Consider the following 17,614-nt stretch of genomic DNA (forward strand, 5'->3'; position numbering starts at 1 on the left):
CTAACCAGAGAACTAGCGTAGCTATTGCTGTAACCCTACACCTTCATGATTCTGGGACAGCTGCATCTGGTGCGGGTCTCCGGGCCTCAGGCTGCTTCTACTCACTGTGGAAAATGGCAGGCAGCTGGCAGGTTCAAGCAGATCTCATGGCAAGAGGAAGCAAGAGAGAGAGAGGGAGGTGCCAGGGTTTTATAAACAACCAGCTCTCCTGGAACTAATAAAGCGGAATTAACAAAGTGAGAACTCACTCACTACCCCAACCCTCCAGGGAAAGTGTTAATCCATTCATGGCCCCAAGACTCAAAACAGCTTCCAACACTGCCACATTGGGGATTAGATTTCCACGTGAGTTTTGGGGGGACAGCACATCCAAACTATCGACAGCTTTCCTGAAGAGAGGAGAATGTTATATGGCAGTTGAAAAATCCAAGAATCGGACCTGTGTTTAGGAGAGAAATCTGCTTAGGCAAGACCCTTTTACCTAAAAAGCAGTTGCAAGGGAATTTTCAGAGTTGAGTAGGGAAAGAAAGTTAAGTGTGCATTTGTATGAGTGTGTAGTATATTCTTTTAGGGTTATAATGCTCTATTGTTAGTCATACTTTTACCAAACCTAAACTCTGATTTGTTCATCAGTGATAGGGAAAATGTCCAGTGGAATTCTTAAAAGGGGTGTGTACTAGTCCGTTTCTGTAGCTATAACAAAATACCTGGAACTGGGTAGTTTGTAAGAAAACAAAATTTATTGCTTACAGTTATGGAGGCTGGGAAATCCAAAGTCCAGGGAACGCATCTGGTGAGGGCCTTCTTTGGTGGTGTCTTCAGTGATGCAGGGTAACACATTGCAAGAAATGAAGAAGCAAGAGAGAGAGCTTCTTACGCACTCTCCCTTTAAAGCCATCAGACCACACCCCCACGACCACCATTAAACCATCAGTGGATTAATCTACTCACTAAGGCATGGTCCTCACAATATAATCATCTCTCCAAGGCCCCACCTTTCAATTACTATGATAGGATTTCCCACCCTCTTAACACTGTCACAGTGGGGGTTAAGTTTCTAATACATGGACTTTGAGGGACACAATTCAGTCCTCAGCAGGATGTTTAGGAGAGGATGGATTAGAATGACTCCTCAAACCCTTCTTGCCTCAAGGTGGTCTCAGGTTATCAGGTATAAACATACAAAAGTGGCGTTCTTCCATATTTTCAAGCATTTTAATATTTCAAAGCATTCTCTGTTTAAATTCAGTTTCATTTTTATCACTCAGGAAATAGGCAGAATTTTTGTAAGTTCTGTAATCCTGGCTTTTGAAATTTTGTATCAGTTTTGGGGATGGATATTGTATTTCCTTTGGCCGCCTTTAACAAATTACCACAAACTGGGTGGCTTAAGAAGACAACAGAAATTTATTCCCTCACAGTTCGTGAGGCCAGAAGCTAAAACCAAGGTTGGTTCCATCTGGAAGATCTGAGGGAGAAGCCTGTCCCACACGTCTCTCCTGGCTTCTGATAGTTGCTGGCAATCCTTGGTATTCTTTGGCTTGTAGTTGCATCACTCTAATCTCTGTCTTCGTTGTCACATGGCTGCCTAATCCAGTATGACCTCATTTAAGCTAATTACATTTGCAGAGTCTATTTCTAAATAAGGTCACATTCTGAGGTTCCAAGTGAATAAGTGTGGGGGCAGGGAGGAAGGCACTGTTCAATCCACTGTGTGTGTACGTGTGCGTGCGTGTGTCTGTGCGTGCATACAGATTATGAATGGTTTAATCATGAAACATTAAGCGTGCTAACGATTAAAGTTTCATCTTTATTATATTTATAAAATAGGGAACAAATTCTGTATAAGCAATCATTAGTCTCATAAACACTATTTGGTTCCCTCATCCAAGATATAACTATAAAATATATTTATAGAGTTTAAATATTCTTTCTTACATGATAAAGTAAGTCCAAAAAGCAGAAATGGTCAGTATATGTTAATGAAAATATGTACAGCATCACAATAATCAAGAAAGCACAAATATATTGATATAAATTATAGTCTGTGGATAGCAATATGGCAGTATCAAAATTAAAAATGTTCATATCCTTTGATCCAATATTCTGTGTTTAGAAATTTTATCCTAAGGAACTGTTCAAATAAATGGATAAAAATATACAAGGGTACTTCAGAAATTCATGGGGAAATTCGTATTATCTTTTAATTCCATTTTTCCACAGACTTTTTGAAGTACTCTTGTATGTCCAAGGATATACACTGTGGTAGCATTATTATAATTGGGAGTAATTAGAAACAACCCAAATGTGTGTTTATGAGGAATTGGTTAAATTATGGTACATCTGCACAAAGGAATAAAATGTAGTCATTAAAAAGGATAAGGTAGGTGGTTCTGTATGTATTTATATACAAAGATGTCTGTGATATATATATTAAATGTAAAAAGATTGCAGAGTAGCAAATGTGGTATGGTCCTACTTATTTAAAAATATATATTTATAGGTACTTTTTTAAATGGAAAGATTTGAAAAACAAATTTTTTACCTCCCTCACTAAAAAAAATGTTAATAGTTTGCCATATGTGTCTAATTAAGGGACTACGGTTATTATGAAGATTGCACATGAAGAAAGAATTATTATTAGCTTTGCAAAGGTTTATGTACTTTTTAGATTTAGAGATAGATACTTTGTAATTTTAGGGAATCTTTTAGCCAAGATACTGAAGAGTTTTGAGTGAGGAGGAAATTGGATGATAAATTTCAAATAGCAGATGATTTGTGATTCAGCAAGTGCTAGCTTTGAGAACCACCCAAACTATTCTGGGAAACCTGTAAGTAGAGCTGATGTATTTCTCAGAGTTAAAAAAAAACAAAAACAAAAACAAAACACCCTAGACATTGTACTTTCTCAGGTATATACTTGTACAGTTACTTGGTTGAGAAACTGCAGTCCTGTTCCGTATAACTTGGAAAAGATATTATAGTGCCTGAGAATGTTTAGGGCCAATCCATAAAAGGACTTTAATGTAGTTTCTGTAGAACATTTAAATTTAATAAGAACTACGTTCTGAAGTTATTTCTGCAAATGTTCTCCCAAATACATTAGGAATTGTTTTAGTGATTTTATTTTATTTTTAAAGATTGACCACTTATTCAGAGGTGACTGCCTGCCGAACATGATCTGAGTTTTGGTGTAGTTGATGCTAAGCTGCTGCTTCTTGCAGTAATAGGCTAGGAGATTAGCTGCATTTTGAGACCCCTTTTTATCAAAGGATGACTGTCATCAGCATAAAGAATATTGTCCTTTTCCTGTTTACTATAGGAGGGAGCCTAATACAGTAACTACTGAGTAGTTTAGCTAGAAATTAAACAGAAGGGTTTGCAGGGCACAGTCGTCTGTGACACCATGAGAGACTGAAACGGTTATGAGACAGTTTTTGTTTATACTGATTTTAAAACTATTATTTTGGTATAGCCTTCATGGAAACATGAATAGCCTAGGATCTGTAAAACTTGGTAAAATAGCAATCTATAGTATTTGTATCCTGCTAGTTTGTTGTGAGATATTTTTGAAACACTCATTCTTTCAGTATGATGAAAATTGAAACCACACAAAAAATGTATTTTTTAAATAAATAATACATTCACATGTTTAAAATCCCGAAAGGTTGAATAAAGCTTTTTGGCTTATTGTTTCCTTCCTCATGGTCCTGTGAACAGATATTGCTGGTGAATTTAAAGAGCAGTTACAGGTACTGATACCATATGTATTAAATCCATCTAAGTTAATGGAAAAGGAGATCAATGGCTCAAAAGTCACCTGTCGGGGACTATTGGAGTATTTTAAGGTAAATATGGGTTTTAATTATTCAAATTTTTGATTTTTTGGTAAAACTGATCTAGGTTGTAAGCCAACTTAAATTACATTTTGAAACTTAGGGGATATGTTCCTTGGAGAGATGGTGAGAGGAATTTTCAGACCTCAGTGTCTTTCCAGGAGTGGGCCACTGGGTGGCAGTATCGCTGTAAGAACCAAATGGATGTTCTTTGCACTCTCTTAGAGGAGTAATTACTGTGGCTAAAGGAAGATTGTTCCTCAAGGAAGATGGTTTGGACAGGAGGTGGTTAGGAAGTTGCTGTGAGTAGGAAGAGACGGCACCTAGATGTGACACGATTATCTCAAGGCGGATGGTCACTCTGCCCACAGGTAGTGGTGAGGCCAGTGTGCATGGGGAGTCTGATGGGAATCCTAGCCTTTGTAGGCTTGTGCTGCTTGAGAACATTTTTAGTTAACTAAAAATGCTAACATGCATTCAAAGGTGTGTTGTGTTTTTGCTAATTCTTGGTTGATCTAGGTGTTTAGGAAAATGCAGTTGTATGGTCACTTTCTAAAAATGAAACTACGAATAAAATATGACAGTGGCTTTTCAATAATTGTATGTTTATATTCTAAGGCATATATTAAAATTTACCAAGGAGAAGATCTGCCTCACCCTAAATCCATGCTTCAGGTAAGCAATTCTTTGATACCCTAAATGATATCCTTTAATTACTTTAGTTGACCCGTATGCAGTAAGCAGAGTCCTTTCAGAAGAGAATGCGATTGCTCTTCTTTCCCATTATTCTCAGGTTAATTTTTTGCAAATATTGCAGCAGTGTGGCTGCCTGCCTTCTGGTTTTCTTGCCTGTATTCATGGTGGTACAGTTAAGACAGAATAACCTCTCCTCACTGGGCCTGGTCTTCCCACCAAACACACTTTGGAAAACACTGTTGTATACCCAGGTAAAATGTACCCACGGTGTGAGACAAGTAATTTCTGTCGTCTGTTGTTTACCTTAATAGAACCTGTTCTGATGTATCTATTTACTATTCAGTAATCAGGTTTTTAATTATCAACTAGATAATGTCACTTGATTAGAACATTTAATTTCTGGCTTTCATATGCTGAATGTAAGGGCATTTATTACCAAATGTTGATTTCTTTAGTAGCAAAACATTTTCACAGAGAGAACCAGAGCCTGGGATTAACATTGTAAAGATAAGGTTTTTTTTTCTTTTTTTATTTACATCTATTTTTTACATTTAAAATTGAAGCAAGGAAATGATATTTTCCTTGAATTTTAGGGGATTTATTTTATTTTATTTTTATCTCTGATGGTTTTATTTATTTTACTTATGGTGTTATGGGGATTCGAACCCTTGACCTTGGTGTTATAATACCATGCTGTTAACCAGCTGAGTTAACCGGCCAGTCCTGGAGGTTTAATTTATGCTAAAGATTCTTATGTGTAAGAACAGACTTTTTTGTGTTTATGGTGTTATGGGGATTCGAACCCTTGACCTTGGTGTTATAATACCATGCTGTTAACCAGCTGAGTTAACCAGCCAGTCCTGGAGGTTTAATTTATGCTAAAGATTCTTATGTGTAAGAACAGACTTTTTTGTGGAAGATCTGGCAGAAAAGATGTAATTTATTTCATCAGTTGAACTATGGAAACAAAAAAGTAGCAGAAAGTTAATAAAAAAGTAAGAATGGGGAGTAGAGTGAGAGGAGATTTTCATTTAGCTATTTGTGGGAGAATGTTAAAAGAAGGATTTATAGTTCATGTTTTCTTTTCTTAAAAGGCCACTGCCGAAGCTAACAATTTAGCAGCTGCAGCCTCAGCCAAGGACATTTATTATAACAACATGGAAGAGGTATGTGGGGAATATGTCTTATTCTAAATGTCTGTATCTTGGGATTATTGCTGACTTCAAAAGTCCAAACTTGATTCTACTTAATTTATCCTATGTTGGTGAGGCAACAAAACTGTATTCAGTTCATCCTGGTAATTGGGGCCTTCTAATTATTACCATTTCTTTCTTTTTTTTTAAAAAGATGACTGGTAAGGGGATCCTAACCCTTGACTTGGTGTTGTCAGCACCATGCTCTCCCAAGTGAGCTAACCAGCCATCCCTGCATAGGGATCCGAACCCGTGGCCTTGGTGTTATCAGCACCACACTCTCTCAAGTGAGCCATGGGCCGGCCCTATTACCATTTCTAATTAACGCTTTCTTATGGTTTCACTCCTCTTTCTGATTAATATCACCCTGGTTATTTAAGTGTGCTTTTCAGAGATAGTGAACCCAGACTTTATTGGTCTTGCTCATCTTAAGAATTAACTTCCAACATCTTATTTTCTAATATCTTAAAACATTCTAACCTTTTTCAGTGTCTTTTCTGGCACTTGTTTTATTTTGCCCTTGTTTTTTTTTTTTTTTGTCTTTTTCCGTGTCCAGCAATGGATCGCAACCCTCAGTGTTGCCCCCGTACCGGACCGGGGACCAGCAACGGGATTGCAACCCTCGGTGTTGCCCCCGCGCCTCGCTCAGCCAGTGAGCGGGAACCGGTCCGTATGTGGGATCCGAACCCTCGGGCGCCACCGGGCCGGCCCCTTTGCCCTTGTTTTTAAATGGATCTTCAACATACTGCGTCATTCTTCTTTTTAGGTTTGTGGAGGAGAGAAACCTTATTTATCTCCAGACATTCTAGAGGAGAAGCATTGCGAATTCAAGCAACTTGCCCTGGACCATTTTAAGAAGATCAAGAAGATGGGCGGGAAGGATTTCAGCTTTCGTTACCAGCAGGAGCTGGAGGAGGAAATCAAAGAACTGTATGAGAACTTCTGCAAGCACAATGGTAGCAAGAACGTCTTCAGCACCTTCCGAACCCCTGCAGTGCTGTTCACCGGCATTGTGGCTTTGTACATAGCCTCAGTCCTCACTGGCTTCGTTGGTCTAGAAGTTGTGGCCCAGCTGTTCAACTGTATGGTTGGATTGCTGTTAATAGCACTTCTAACCTGGGGGTACATCAGGTATTCTGGTCAGTATCGTGAGCTGGGCGGAGCGATCGATTTTGGTGCAGCATATGTGTTAGAGCAGGTAAGTGGTGCTGTCTGAGGAGGCTGAGGGTTGTAATGGACAGATACTTGTGCTTCTGTTGTAAAATATCTCAGTTTGGAAGAATTTCATAATGAAAGTAGGCATGAGAAGCTTCCCTTGGTCATTTTTTTCTGATAGTCTTTACATTTTATTATACTTTATTAGGGTATCAGTATTTATTCTCCTAATATTTTGTTTCCATGCCTAAAAATGACCCTTTAATGCAAAAAAAAGTTCCAGTGTAGACATATTGTGTTCTTCATGGGAAACTTCTAGTTACTCACTCTTCAGACACAATTCCTGTATGGTAGTCCCTCTTCCCCATCCATCCCACCAATTAATTTGCTTCACTGAAAATCAAGCTTTGAAAAAAATATGAACTTAACAAAATGTTCTGAGTCCTATTGGATTACAAAATGGATGGTATCTCCTTCATTTAAACTCTTATAAATAGCCAGTAGTTTTTTGACATTGATGTGATCTTCAGTTTTATAGATCTTTGAGACTGATTTATTTCTTTTTTCTGAGTAACATGAACAGATCAGTTAGGCCAGTAGTTTGCGAAGCCAGAGGAGCTGCCCACCCCACCCCAGTTACAGAGCAGATGCTCACCTCACTCTTCTGGGACTTATCTGCTCTCATAGCCTCCTCTTTCTTACCCCTGCATTTTCATTCCCCTACTTTCTGTAACATACTGATAATGGAGACAGGTTTTTGAAAGTTTATCTCCAAGACTTAGTCTCTTGATGCTGTATTATATTTTATTAACTGACATGTTGAATAAATGGACTTTTGCAGGCTTCTTCTCATATCGGTAATTCCACTCAGGCTGCTGTGAGGGATGCAGTTGTTGGGAGACCACCCGTGGATAAAAAAGCTCAATAGTGTCTTAACGTGAAGATCCAACAAGAACCCGGCCTGCCCCTTCTGATTTCTGGGTTTCTGCCATGGCCACAGGTCCAGGTCCAGGTCCAGAGGAACAGCAGATCTGAGACCATCCAGAAAGAGCTGAAACACAGCACTGTAATAAATGAGCTGACCTCTCCTGTGGTTTCACCTCTTAGATACACTTCCATTTCTGTTGAAAGCATTTCTTTTCCTTGCTGTTAGAGATCTAGGCCTGTGTCTGTTTTCTTATTGCTCTCTGCTTTGTGCACTTTATGGGGGTGAAAGGTAAAGGAAAAAAATGGAAATGTAGTCCTTTATGTGCCACTTAGTGCCTTTTAAGATCGAATCCATGCTTTTACGGGCATAGTGGGGAGGGGATGGAGGTTAACTTCATGGAAGATGCTGTTTTGGGGTGAAACTTACCAGTTCTTTTACACCTTACTCTTTTGAGGGGGATTCCTTTTTAAAAGTTTACAAAACTTGGAAGAGCTTCAGAAATAAAGACTAACTGAATATGATACCATTACACTTTTAAAAATCTTATTTATATTATTAGAAAATTCTGTTTGCCATATAGTGTGGAAAAATCATATCGTATTTAAATACACTCTAGTCTGAAATATCAGGTCTTTTACCTGGCAGGCTGACAGTTTTGTTGAATGGGCTCTATTTTGTTTGTTTCCATAGCTTCTTTCCAGAAAAGAGGCAAACATGCCTTGAAAATCAGAGTGGCTCATAATAAAAAGAATGAACTGGATACTTCAAGAAAAAAGCTTAGTTTATACGAGTGATGTGACCTCTGATAAGTCACTTGAACTTGTGCCTTGTGCCTTGGTCTGGTTCACTGTAGATTTATATACATATGTATGTTATACATGACTCTCACAAATTGTCATTTGAAAGGTTTTGTTTTTGAGTTCTGTATAAGAACAGAACTTTATTAAGGATTAGAGGAAAGGCATCACTAAATATTACTGCCTTTAACTGATGTCTTATTTCATGTGGCTTAGCAGTAATTAATGTTAAATAACCCGATTTAAGGTCTTTATTCAACATGTTTATTTGCATTCTTCTATGCACTAATGGTCTTAATAATGAAGCTAAAATTGTCAGTTTTATTTAGTGAATCTTACTTTATTTAAATTTACTTTTGGCTAGTCTGGTAGCTTTAAAATAGTTTTGGCTTAGTAAGGACCAAAGTCCTACCCAAATACAGACAATATCTCGAAATATCTAAAAATTCGTTTTTATTTATCTTTATTATGTTATGAAAACATTTTATCTGTTAGTTGCTCTTTTCTTTGACTTATAATGGTTAATTATTATAGATTTTAAAACTTCTTAAAACTTGCCTGCGAGTATTTATATAAGCATTCAGGTGTGTGAGCCTTAAATTTTTTTTTGTGACCAGTAAGGGGATCGCAACCCTTGGCTTGGTGTCGTCCGCACCACGCTCAGCCAGTGAGTGCACCAGCCATCCCTATATAGGATCTGAACCCGCGGCCTCGGCGCTCCCAGCGCCGCACTCTCCCGAGTGAGCCACGGGGTCGGCCCAGCCTTGAATTTTGAAATAATTAAATTTTTGTTGTGGGAAGGATGTAGGAGAGCTTAGGTGGAATCTGAGTGTAAGTTTTATGTACATAAAGTACGAATGGAAGGTAGAAAAAAGGAAATCTCTTCTAGCATGTAATCTCTTTATCAAAGAATTTTATTTTGACGAACACTTTATCACTTAAGTATTTTTATAAGTCCTGAATGAATTCTAAGCATTTTACATATTTTTCATATTTATGTACCATCTTGCCCTGAAGTTCTTGCTGTTTTATTCACTTGCCATTACATTAGAGAAATTTCAGCTTATTCTAAAAACTGTTTACTTATTAGTGATGCTATGCTTTGACTATTAAATTGAAAGTTTGCTCTTAAATTTTTGGTACATTTTCAGGTAGCCTCTTATATCTCTGAAAGTTCATACTTATTAGCAGGGCTTACAGATACTGAGATACTGAGCTTTTAATGCCCTCATAAGTAAATTTATAGATTTCAGAATAATTGTCAAAAGTGGTCCTACTTTTAATTGTCAGAAGGGATGATGTGTGTATTAGTCTGTTTGTGTTGTTTATAACAAAATATTTGGAGCTGGGTAATTTATCAAGAAAATGAAATTTATTGCTTACAGCTTCTGAGGCTGGGAAGTCCAAAGTCCATCTGGTGGTGGCAACGGTGACCCAGTGGTCTCATATTGCGAGATGGTGGAAGCAGAGAGAACAGAGAGAGACTCTCTTCTTTTTAAAGCCCTTGGAACCACACCCCTGACCACCATTTTTTTTTTTTCCTTACTACCATTTATAATCCATTCATTACTGCACGGTCCTACAATCCAATCACCCCTTTAGGGCTCCACCTTTCAATTACCATAATAGGATTTCCCAACCTCTTAACAGGCACAGTGGGGGCCGAGTTTCTAATACTTTCTAAAACTTGGGGGATGCAATTCAAGCTTCAGGGAGTTTTAGGGGGACATAATTCAATCCACTATAATGTTTCTGAAACTCATTCTAATACTTAAGTATTAGGTCTTTTATTTTTTTTTTTAAGTGATAATATATGATTTAGAGAAATTTTAGGATTTAATTTTTGTTTAAATTCACTATTTCCGTGTTGGTCTTATAAAGGAATAACCGTGGTTTAATTACCTTGAGGAAACCCTCTCTCCCTCCTTTTTTTTGTCTTTATTGTTAGTTAACTTACTCTGCCTCTGCAAATATAAAGTGTTCTTAGGGTTCTTATGAATTTTCTTTGGCCTCTTTTCTCAAAAGAGAAGACAATAAATTGATGATTTTATATCAGCTTTTTCAATAAAAGATGCATTCTTATTGCTGGCTATATAAATAGTCCTGAGAAGAGTTATAATAGGGTTGAAAAGAATGTCTTATACCTGTTAACTTCTCTCAGCCTTTCATTTGTGGGTCCAGGGACGTTATGTGGGAGTTCAGACTGTGAGTGTTTGTTGATTTGCTGCTCCTGGCAGGCTTTTCCATGTATGCAGGAATTTTTAATTTGCATAATCCTAACAATAAATGAAGCACATTCCTATTAACATAAAAGGTTTCCAGAATTTTCTATTAAAATAACTAATTTCAGAAGTTAAATATTGCTGAATTTTTAAAATACTTCTCATTAGCTTATTATAGAAAAAGAATAGTTTTGATTCTTTCACTGAGAAATCTTTCTAGATAGGTTTGTAGACAAAATGAGGGTAAACTAGCATGTATGATGATAAAACATGTTCAGAGTCATACCTTATTTTAGCAGTATATCCCAAGAACTGTATGTTCCATGGAGGTTTATGTTTTAACACTTACTTTATACTTGGTAAAATTGCCTGTGGATATTGTTTCTGTTTTACTTATTCTTTGTCTTTACATGTAGTAAGATGCTTTGGACAAACACACACAGACACACACACAAATACTGCCTTGTACTGGCATTCAGTTTCTTTAGCAGGTCATATGCAATGTTCTACCTGTCTTATGAAAATGGTGCCTTAAATAGGGTGAGTTTGGATGAGTATGTGTGCATGTATGAGTTGTAGAGAAAATAAATAGGTTAAGTCCAACGGAAGCAATAAAACAAAGAGTTTCATTTTTTTCCTAGTTTTTTTTTTTAATGATGTAGCATATGGAAGACTTCATAGAGCTATTGTTTTTTTTTCATGGAATTATTCATAAGTAATTGATGTTGCCATCTAAGGTAGCCAATGTGGGCTGCATGTGGCTTACATTTGAATTCAACATTTTAGTCAAGGGGTAAGGGCATAATAAAGACAATATTCGATCATGAAAGTACAAATTATTTGTATGATTTTTAAAAATGATATTAGGAAGTCCATTGGAAAGGACCATTTGCAATTAAATAGTTTTCCTTATGTTATGATAAATCATATTATAGCTTTGTTTTGGGTAGTGGATCTCATCTGCCTTGGAGTGCATAAGACTTAACCTAGGAGGCTTGTTAAAAAAAAATTAATATTTCCAGCTTTATATCCAGGGATTGCCTCAGCCTCAGTTGGTCAGCACTGTGGCTCTGGAATCATCACTTTTATAAACAGTATTGTATGTGGTTCAGAGACAACAGAGAGAATGCTCTGTGGGATGGGCAGTACCAAGGAGGAAGTGCAATTCAGTATGGTCTGGAGGCAAGTAGACAGCTTTTACCTGAGGTTCAGAATAGGTGATCTGTTGCCAGACACAATCACCAAGAGTTCACTGTGTTCAGAGTAGTAAGGATGCCTTTAATCCAGAGGACTATGCAAGCTCCTGAAAGCTGTTTTCCTAAATTGTCATAGTGCCTTCTCTGAAAAATGAATGTTAAAAGTATCCTATTTACTAACAGGTGTAATTAGGATAAAAAAGCAATTTTGGTAGCTGGTTTTCTTTAAAAAAGCAAAATTCAGCACTGTGAATTGAACCCTTAAATCTTTCACACACACAAAACCTTAAACCACACAAAAAAATAATGAACAAAAAGGAAGGGCAGGATCATAACTGACGTGATCAATGACCGAAGTACCTCATATCAGGAATTTTTCAAAATAGATCTAGGGATAGAAAGGTTTTGAAAGAAATTTTTCTTTGGGAAGGAATTTCATGTGCCAGAACTAAAATTTAAATGTAGTGTTTTTATGACCAAGGGAAAATTGGATAGATTCCCAAAGCTCTCTAACTTAGATGAATAAATGCTGTCATGGATGTACGCCTTAAAGGAGCTGATATTTAATCTTGTATATATAAAAATTTTCCTCAGATTTCTTTTGTGTTTTTCATTAAAAAAAATGATTTGTTAAAAGTATTTTCTGTTACACCCTTGTCTTTGAATGGCTTTAAAATTTAATGTAGTTTTTTAAAAAGTGCAATGAAGTTATGTTATTACTCATATTAAAAGCATGTTATTGTTTCACTGCTAGTTGTAAGGTCATTTAATGTAATAAAGATTACAACATGTGACCTCTTTTTTATTACAAATCATACTTACTCTTTATGCCCCTTGTACAATCTCTCCCCCTCTCCCTCTCCCTCCCTCTTGCCCCCTCTAATTGCTCTAGATTTCTTTTCTCCTGAGAGAGTGCTGGTTACTCTGTTGATTTGTTGCCTAGATGATCTGTCCAATGCTGAGAGGTGTGTTCAGGCCCCTCAATATTTTCATAGAGCAGATGCTTCTTCTGTTACTCTGGAATGGGCTTTGTGGAGAGAGACATCCTCTTCTTTACTTTGGTCTCTGCTGGTACCTCTCCTTGTGTCAGTGCACTCCAGTGGCTGGCGAACCATCTGCATGGTGGTTGTGGCGTCTGCCCGCTTTTGCGGCAGCCATGGTTATTGTGGTGGCTGTGGTGGGCCACCCACATGGAGGTGATGTTTTTGGCATCCTCCTTACCTATTTGGTGGTGATGGTGGTGTACCTGGTTGTGGGAGGGTGTCCGGTCCCTGGCTCCATGCCTCCGGGTCCTGGGCAGGCCCCGTGGTGCTGGCAGTTTGCCTGGTTGTGGGAGGAGGGTCCACTGCCTGGCTGCATGCCTCTGGACCCTGGGTGGGCCCTATGGTGCTGGTGGTGTGCTTTGTCCCCCCTTTCTGGCTTGGTAGCTCAGGGGACTTCTGGTCCTTTTAGGTGTTATAGGTGTTCTTTGGTGAAATGAGACCTTTACTAGTTAATATCAAACTTTGTCTCTGGTTGTGGGTACTCTGTTTTTCTTTCAGTTCTGTGTTGTATTATTTGTTGTTCCCACCACTTAAACTCTGTGCTGGATCTAGTTTGTGGTCCTTTGCTTACTTCTAAAGTGGGGGAACTTCCTGTGGAGACCAGTACTTGAGCTCTTGATTGAGCTAAATTGCTGCTTTGCTGCTTGTTCCCTGGGGAAGGCTTTTTGTGCAGCGCAGGTTTTAATGGTTGACTTTATAGGACTTCCGGGTTTTGTGAAATCCAATGCACCTGAGTTGTGTAGAAACACTGGTCTGGGCCTGAGTCTTTTCATTAAACTGTACCCCATGCAATTGTATATTCCTGACCAGTCTCCTCTGAGTGGTCCCATGCTGATTGGGGGCAGATCAGCTGTCCTTGCTGTGCACCAGCGTTTCCCCAGTGGGCCCATCTCCCCTACTGCCTGTGCTGCAAACACTGCCCATGGGACGGGCTGTACGCTGGTCCCTTGTGATGACTCACCAGCCTCTGAGTGGCTACTTTTTTTCAGCTGTGGCTCCTCGCTCCAGTGTGGGTCCATGGGAACCCTATTAGTGGGATTGCTGGCCTGAGGGCCACTGATGCCCTCTTCTCCCCTGCTGCCTCCATACAACTTCATCCGAAGGGCACAGCTGTGGATTTTGCCAGCTCCTGCTCTGTGCACTCAGCAGCTACAGCCTCCTGTTTCTTTCTTTAATATGGGAGGGTCTGTGAAATAGAAGGGCCACTGATGCCCTCTTCTCCCCTGCTGCCTCCATACAACTTCATCCGAAGGGCACAGCTGTGGATTTTGCCAGCTCCTGCTCCGTGCACTCAGCAGCTACAGCCTCCTGTTTCTTTCTTTAATATGGGAGGGTCTGTGAAATAGAACAGGGCTTGGCAAAGTGAATAGGATCTCCAGCGCGATGGATAACTTGGTGTCAAAGGTAGTAGTGCAACGTGGTTCAAGTTAGCTTTCTCTGATCTACAAAACAATACTGAATTAGTGTTTTACTAGCATAGTGCTGGAGGAGGCTGTGCTGTTTGTGGGATTGCTTAAACATGAGCACAAATTTTATTTATAACATGGACTTGTGAGGGCCTTTGAATGAGTAGCATTTCGCTTTGACCCACCTGGAGCCAGCTGTTTTAATGGTTCCTCTTTGGGGGCTGTGGTGGGGACAGATAGAGCTCTACTGTAAGCTTTCTCTTTCCCTGGTGACCTTGGAGGAGGTTGCATTGAACTTCTCAAATAATGGCTAAGAGCTAGACATACCCAATTTATCCCTATAGTAAAAGATTTCTTCCCTGGTTTGAAACATACACTGGGTGGGGTCAGCAGCCTTTATCCATCCAACCGTCCATTCCTGATTGGGAGCATGTGTCAGGCACTATGCCTGGTGCTGCACTCGATTTCATCACACTTTAGCAGAGAAGGGGCAAACTCACAGGTTGATATGTGAAGAGTATGATGAAAATAAAGGTTTGATACTTGGTTGCTACCATCATGATTGATGCCCACTCTTCAGCATAAGCTGGGAAGAAGGAAAAACCAGGGCGAGGAGTGTGGTCATGTATGGACGGGGAGAAGGCAAGAAAACTAAGGCTTGCCTTTGATTATCATGTATCAGTTTGTAGAAGACAAGTCTAACAGCTTAATCAAAAAAAGAAGGAATTCTAACTGGGAAGTTTTTTGTAACTGGATGTGTGGGGGCAAAACTGACATCAGGCACTGGAGGAATGTCAACTCAAAGGAGGGCCCTTATCTCAATGTGCAGTGGCTGAATTATCTGCTGTTGCAGATGTGTTTCCTGAGAGGAAGGCAGACACAAATGGTTCTAGGTTTGTATCATTCCACTTTAATTTCCCCAGAGGAAAGAGTTTTTTAAAAAACCCTACTGCCTATTTAAAAATATGTGTGTGTGCTCACATATCCATTCTAGAGAAGGCTTCTGATTAGCATGGCTTGAGTTGTGCTCCTTCCAGGGTCAACACTATAGCCTGGAGGCTGGGGCATGATAATCAGGTGTCTCTAGCCAGGGTGATAGGGTCCTATGATTGGCATCTCCACCAGAACCACATAGAGCCACCAAATGAAAGACTGCTGGGCAGACCCAAACAAATGCCCACTGCAGTTACTAGTTCCCCAGACTGGCCATTCAACAAACGTTGAATTGAGAGAGCCTGGGACGTTCCCAGGTTAAATGTTCTGGAATGTTGTTTTAAGGGAAAGTAGAGATGGTTATGCTGTACATTTATGCAGTGGAAGCTTTTCAAGACATTTCATAGGGATTTGTTTTGTCTCTTCCGTAGAACTTGAGAGGTTTCAAAGATTTAGAAGGAGGTTACATTTCACCTTACTTTTCTTTTGTAAAAGCCTCATTTTTCTGGTTAGAGCAAACTGTCAAAACTGGCATGTTCAAAAAGGCTTACTTATCACAGTAGCCTGGACACAGTGAAACCCTGTATGCAGTTGGCTGATGGAGCACTTTTCCCCTGGGGAGTGCTCCCGTTCAGAGAGTTGCTGTTAAGCAACAGAAACCCTCATGTTATGAAATCTATGAATTCTGTTCCTTGTGTGTAAAGAGGCATTGCAAACAGCCTCCCCTTAAACGCAGTTCACCTGCTTGCTTTCTCTCCTTTCCTTCTGCCCTGGCTTCCTTCTTGTACTTTACCCCCACCCCCCCCGCCTCATAGTCCCTATGGGGTCTCTTATGCCCATACAGCAGTTTAGACTTGTGCCATTTTCTCCCACTTGCTTTGTTACTCCTCCCTCAGAGAGACGGCAAAACAATGGATTCTCCTGGAGGGTCCATCCTCAGAAGGCAGAAAGTGGAGAGATGGCAAATACTCAAAAATTAATATTCTCTCCCCCCGACCCCATCATGAAAAGAAGAATGGGGTTCCATACCTGTGGTGTGCAGAAAACCCTGGAAGCTTTGGAGTCAGATATTAGGTGGATTCTGGCATGGCTGTCCCAACTGTCCACCCCCCTTAGTGTGAAGGCTAAGGACAGTCTTGCTAACGGTGATGCGAGCATAATGTGGTAGCTTCTCAGTGAGACCTAGTGCCTTTCTTACAGAGCTCCCTTTTGAGAGCTGTGTGAAAAAAATATACAGTCCTGACTCCCCCACCCCACCCCTGATATTTTTTGTTTTGTTTTCTCTGGCACAGCAACAGAAAAATAAGTGAGGTGACATCTGGGCCATTGTGGAAGCAGAAGGTGAGGACAGGCAGGAGTCAGTCTGGTTTCCTCAAAACCAAACCTCTCCAGCCTGGGTTGGATGACCTTACAGATAGTCCCTTGCTCAATGTGCTCAGCAAGTGGTTGGGCGAGTGATAGCACACACAAAGCTCTGGTATTTACATCACCTCTGACTCTTTGTTGGGAAGCTGGTGAATATCATGTGATGTGGATGAGCACATGCCTCTTCTGATGTTAAGAACAGTCAGTGTGTCCTGGTGGAGGATTTACCACGTGCCAGACATTGGGTTCAGCACTTTATAAGCATCATTTCATTTGTTGCTCTCCCTTTGGGGAATGTATTCTAATCATTATATATTGTGCAATATCATCATCACCCCATTTTACAGATGAACAAACTGAGGCTCAGAGAGAGAACCATGCTCTGGGCCCTATGACTAGCAAGCGGCAGGGCCAGGATTTGGCCCAAGCATCCTGACTCCAGACTCAGTGCTGGCATGGGAGTGGCAGGAGTATAGAGATGAACAAGAGCTGGTTTTACCCTGTGTAGTCATAGCCCAGTGCAGAGGAAGGGCCTGTGTTTGGTCATTCATCCGTCCATTCATTCATGGAATGACTGCCATGTGCCAGGTTCTGTGGAAGGTTTTAGGGATATCCAATGGCCTAAGACCCAATAGTTGTCAACACCATGCTCTAACCAACTGAATTAACCAGCCAGCTCCTAAGACCTGATAGTTAGAAGTACTTTCTGCTAGATCCTCACTTTGCCTTTGAATGGCTTTTTTTTTGCCTTTGTTTTTAATTTAACCTATTTAATTGTAAGTTTATATAATTTAAATTTTAACAATGGCTGTGTTTCACAACCAGTTGACAAAATTTCTGAAAG

The 17,614-nt window shown here is 39.6% G+C and overlaps 1 protein-coding gene across 2 annotated transcripts in view; it reads left to right on the forward strand.

The window, feature by feature from the left end:
- The window catches only part of ATL3 (atlastin GTPase 3), a 40,383-nt gene extending 32,046 nt beyond the window's left edge, over positions 1–8,337 (forward strand). The window contains exons 9-13 of one of the 2 annotated variants that reach the window (XM_008567448.1): positions 3,721–3,848; positions 4,455–4,511; positions 5,627–5,698; positions 6,492–6,923; positions 7,722–8,335. In XM_008567448.1, coding sequence (XP_008565670.1) covers positions 3,721–3,848; positions 4,455–4,511; positions 5,627–5,698; positions 6,492–6,923; positions 7,722–7,808 — 776 coding nt within the window. In that variant the 3' untranslated portion in view covers positions 7,809–8,335. Of the gene's footprint in view, positions 1–3,720; positions 3,849–4,454; positions 4,512–5,626; positions 5,699–6,491; positions 6,924–7,721 lie in introns of both variants that reach the window. The other variant, XM_008567449.1, reaches the window with a different exon arrangement.
- The last annotated feature ends 9,277 nt before the right edge of the window (positions 8,338–17,614 follow it).

The sequence above is a fragment of the Galeopterus variegatus genome, unplaced genomic scaffold, assembly GCF_000696425.1.
Source record: "Galeopterus variegatus unplaced genomic scaffold, G_variegatus-3.0.2 Scaffold319, whole genome shotgun sequence".
NCBI classification, from domain to species: Eukaryota; Metazoa; Chordata; class Mammalia; order Dermoptera; family Cynocephalidae; genus Galeopterus; species Galeopterus variegatus.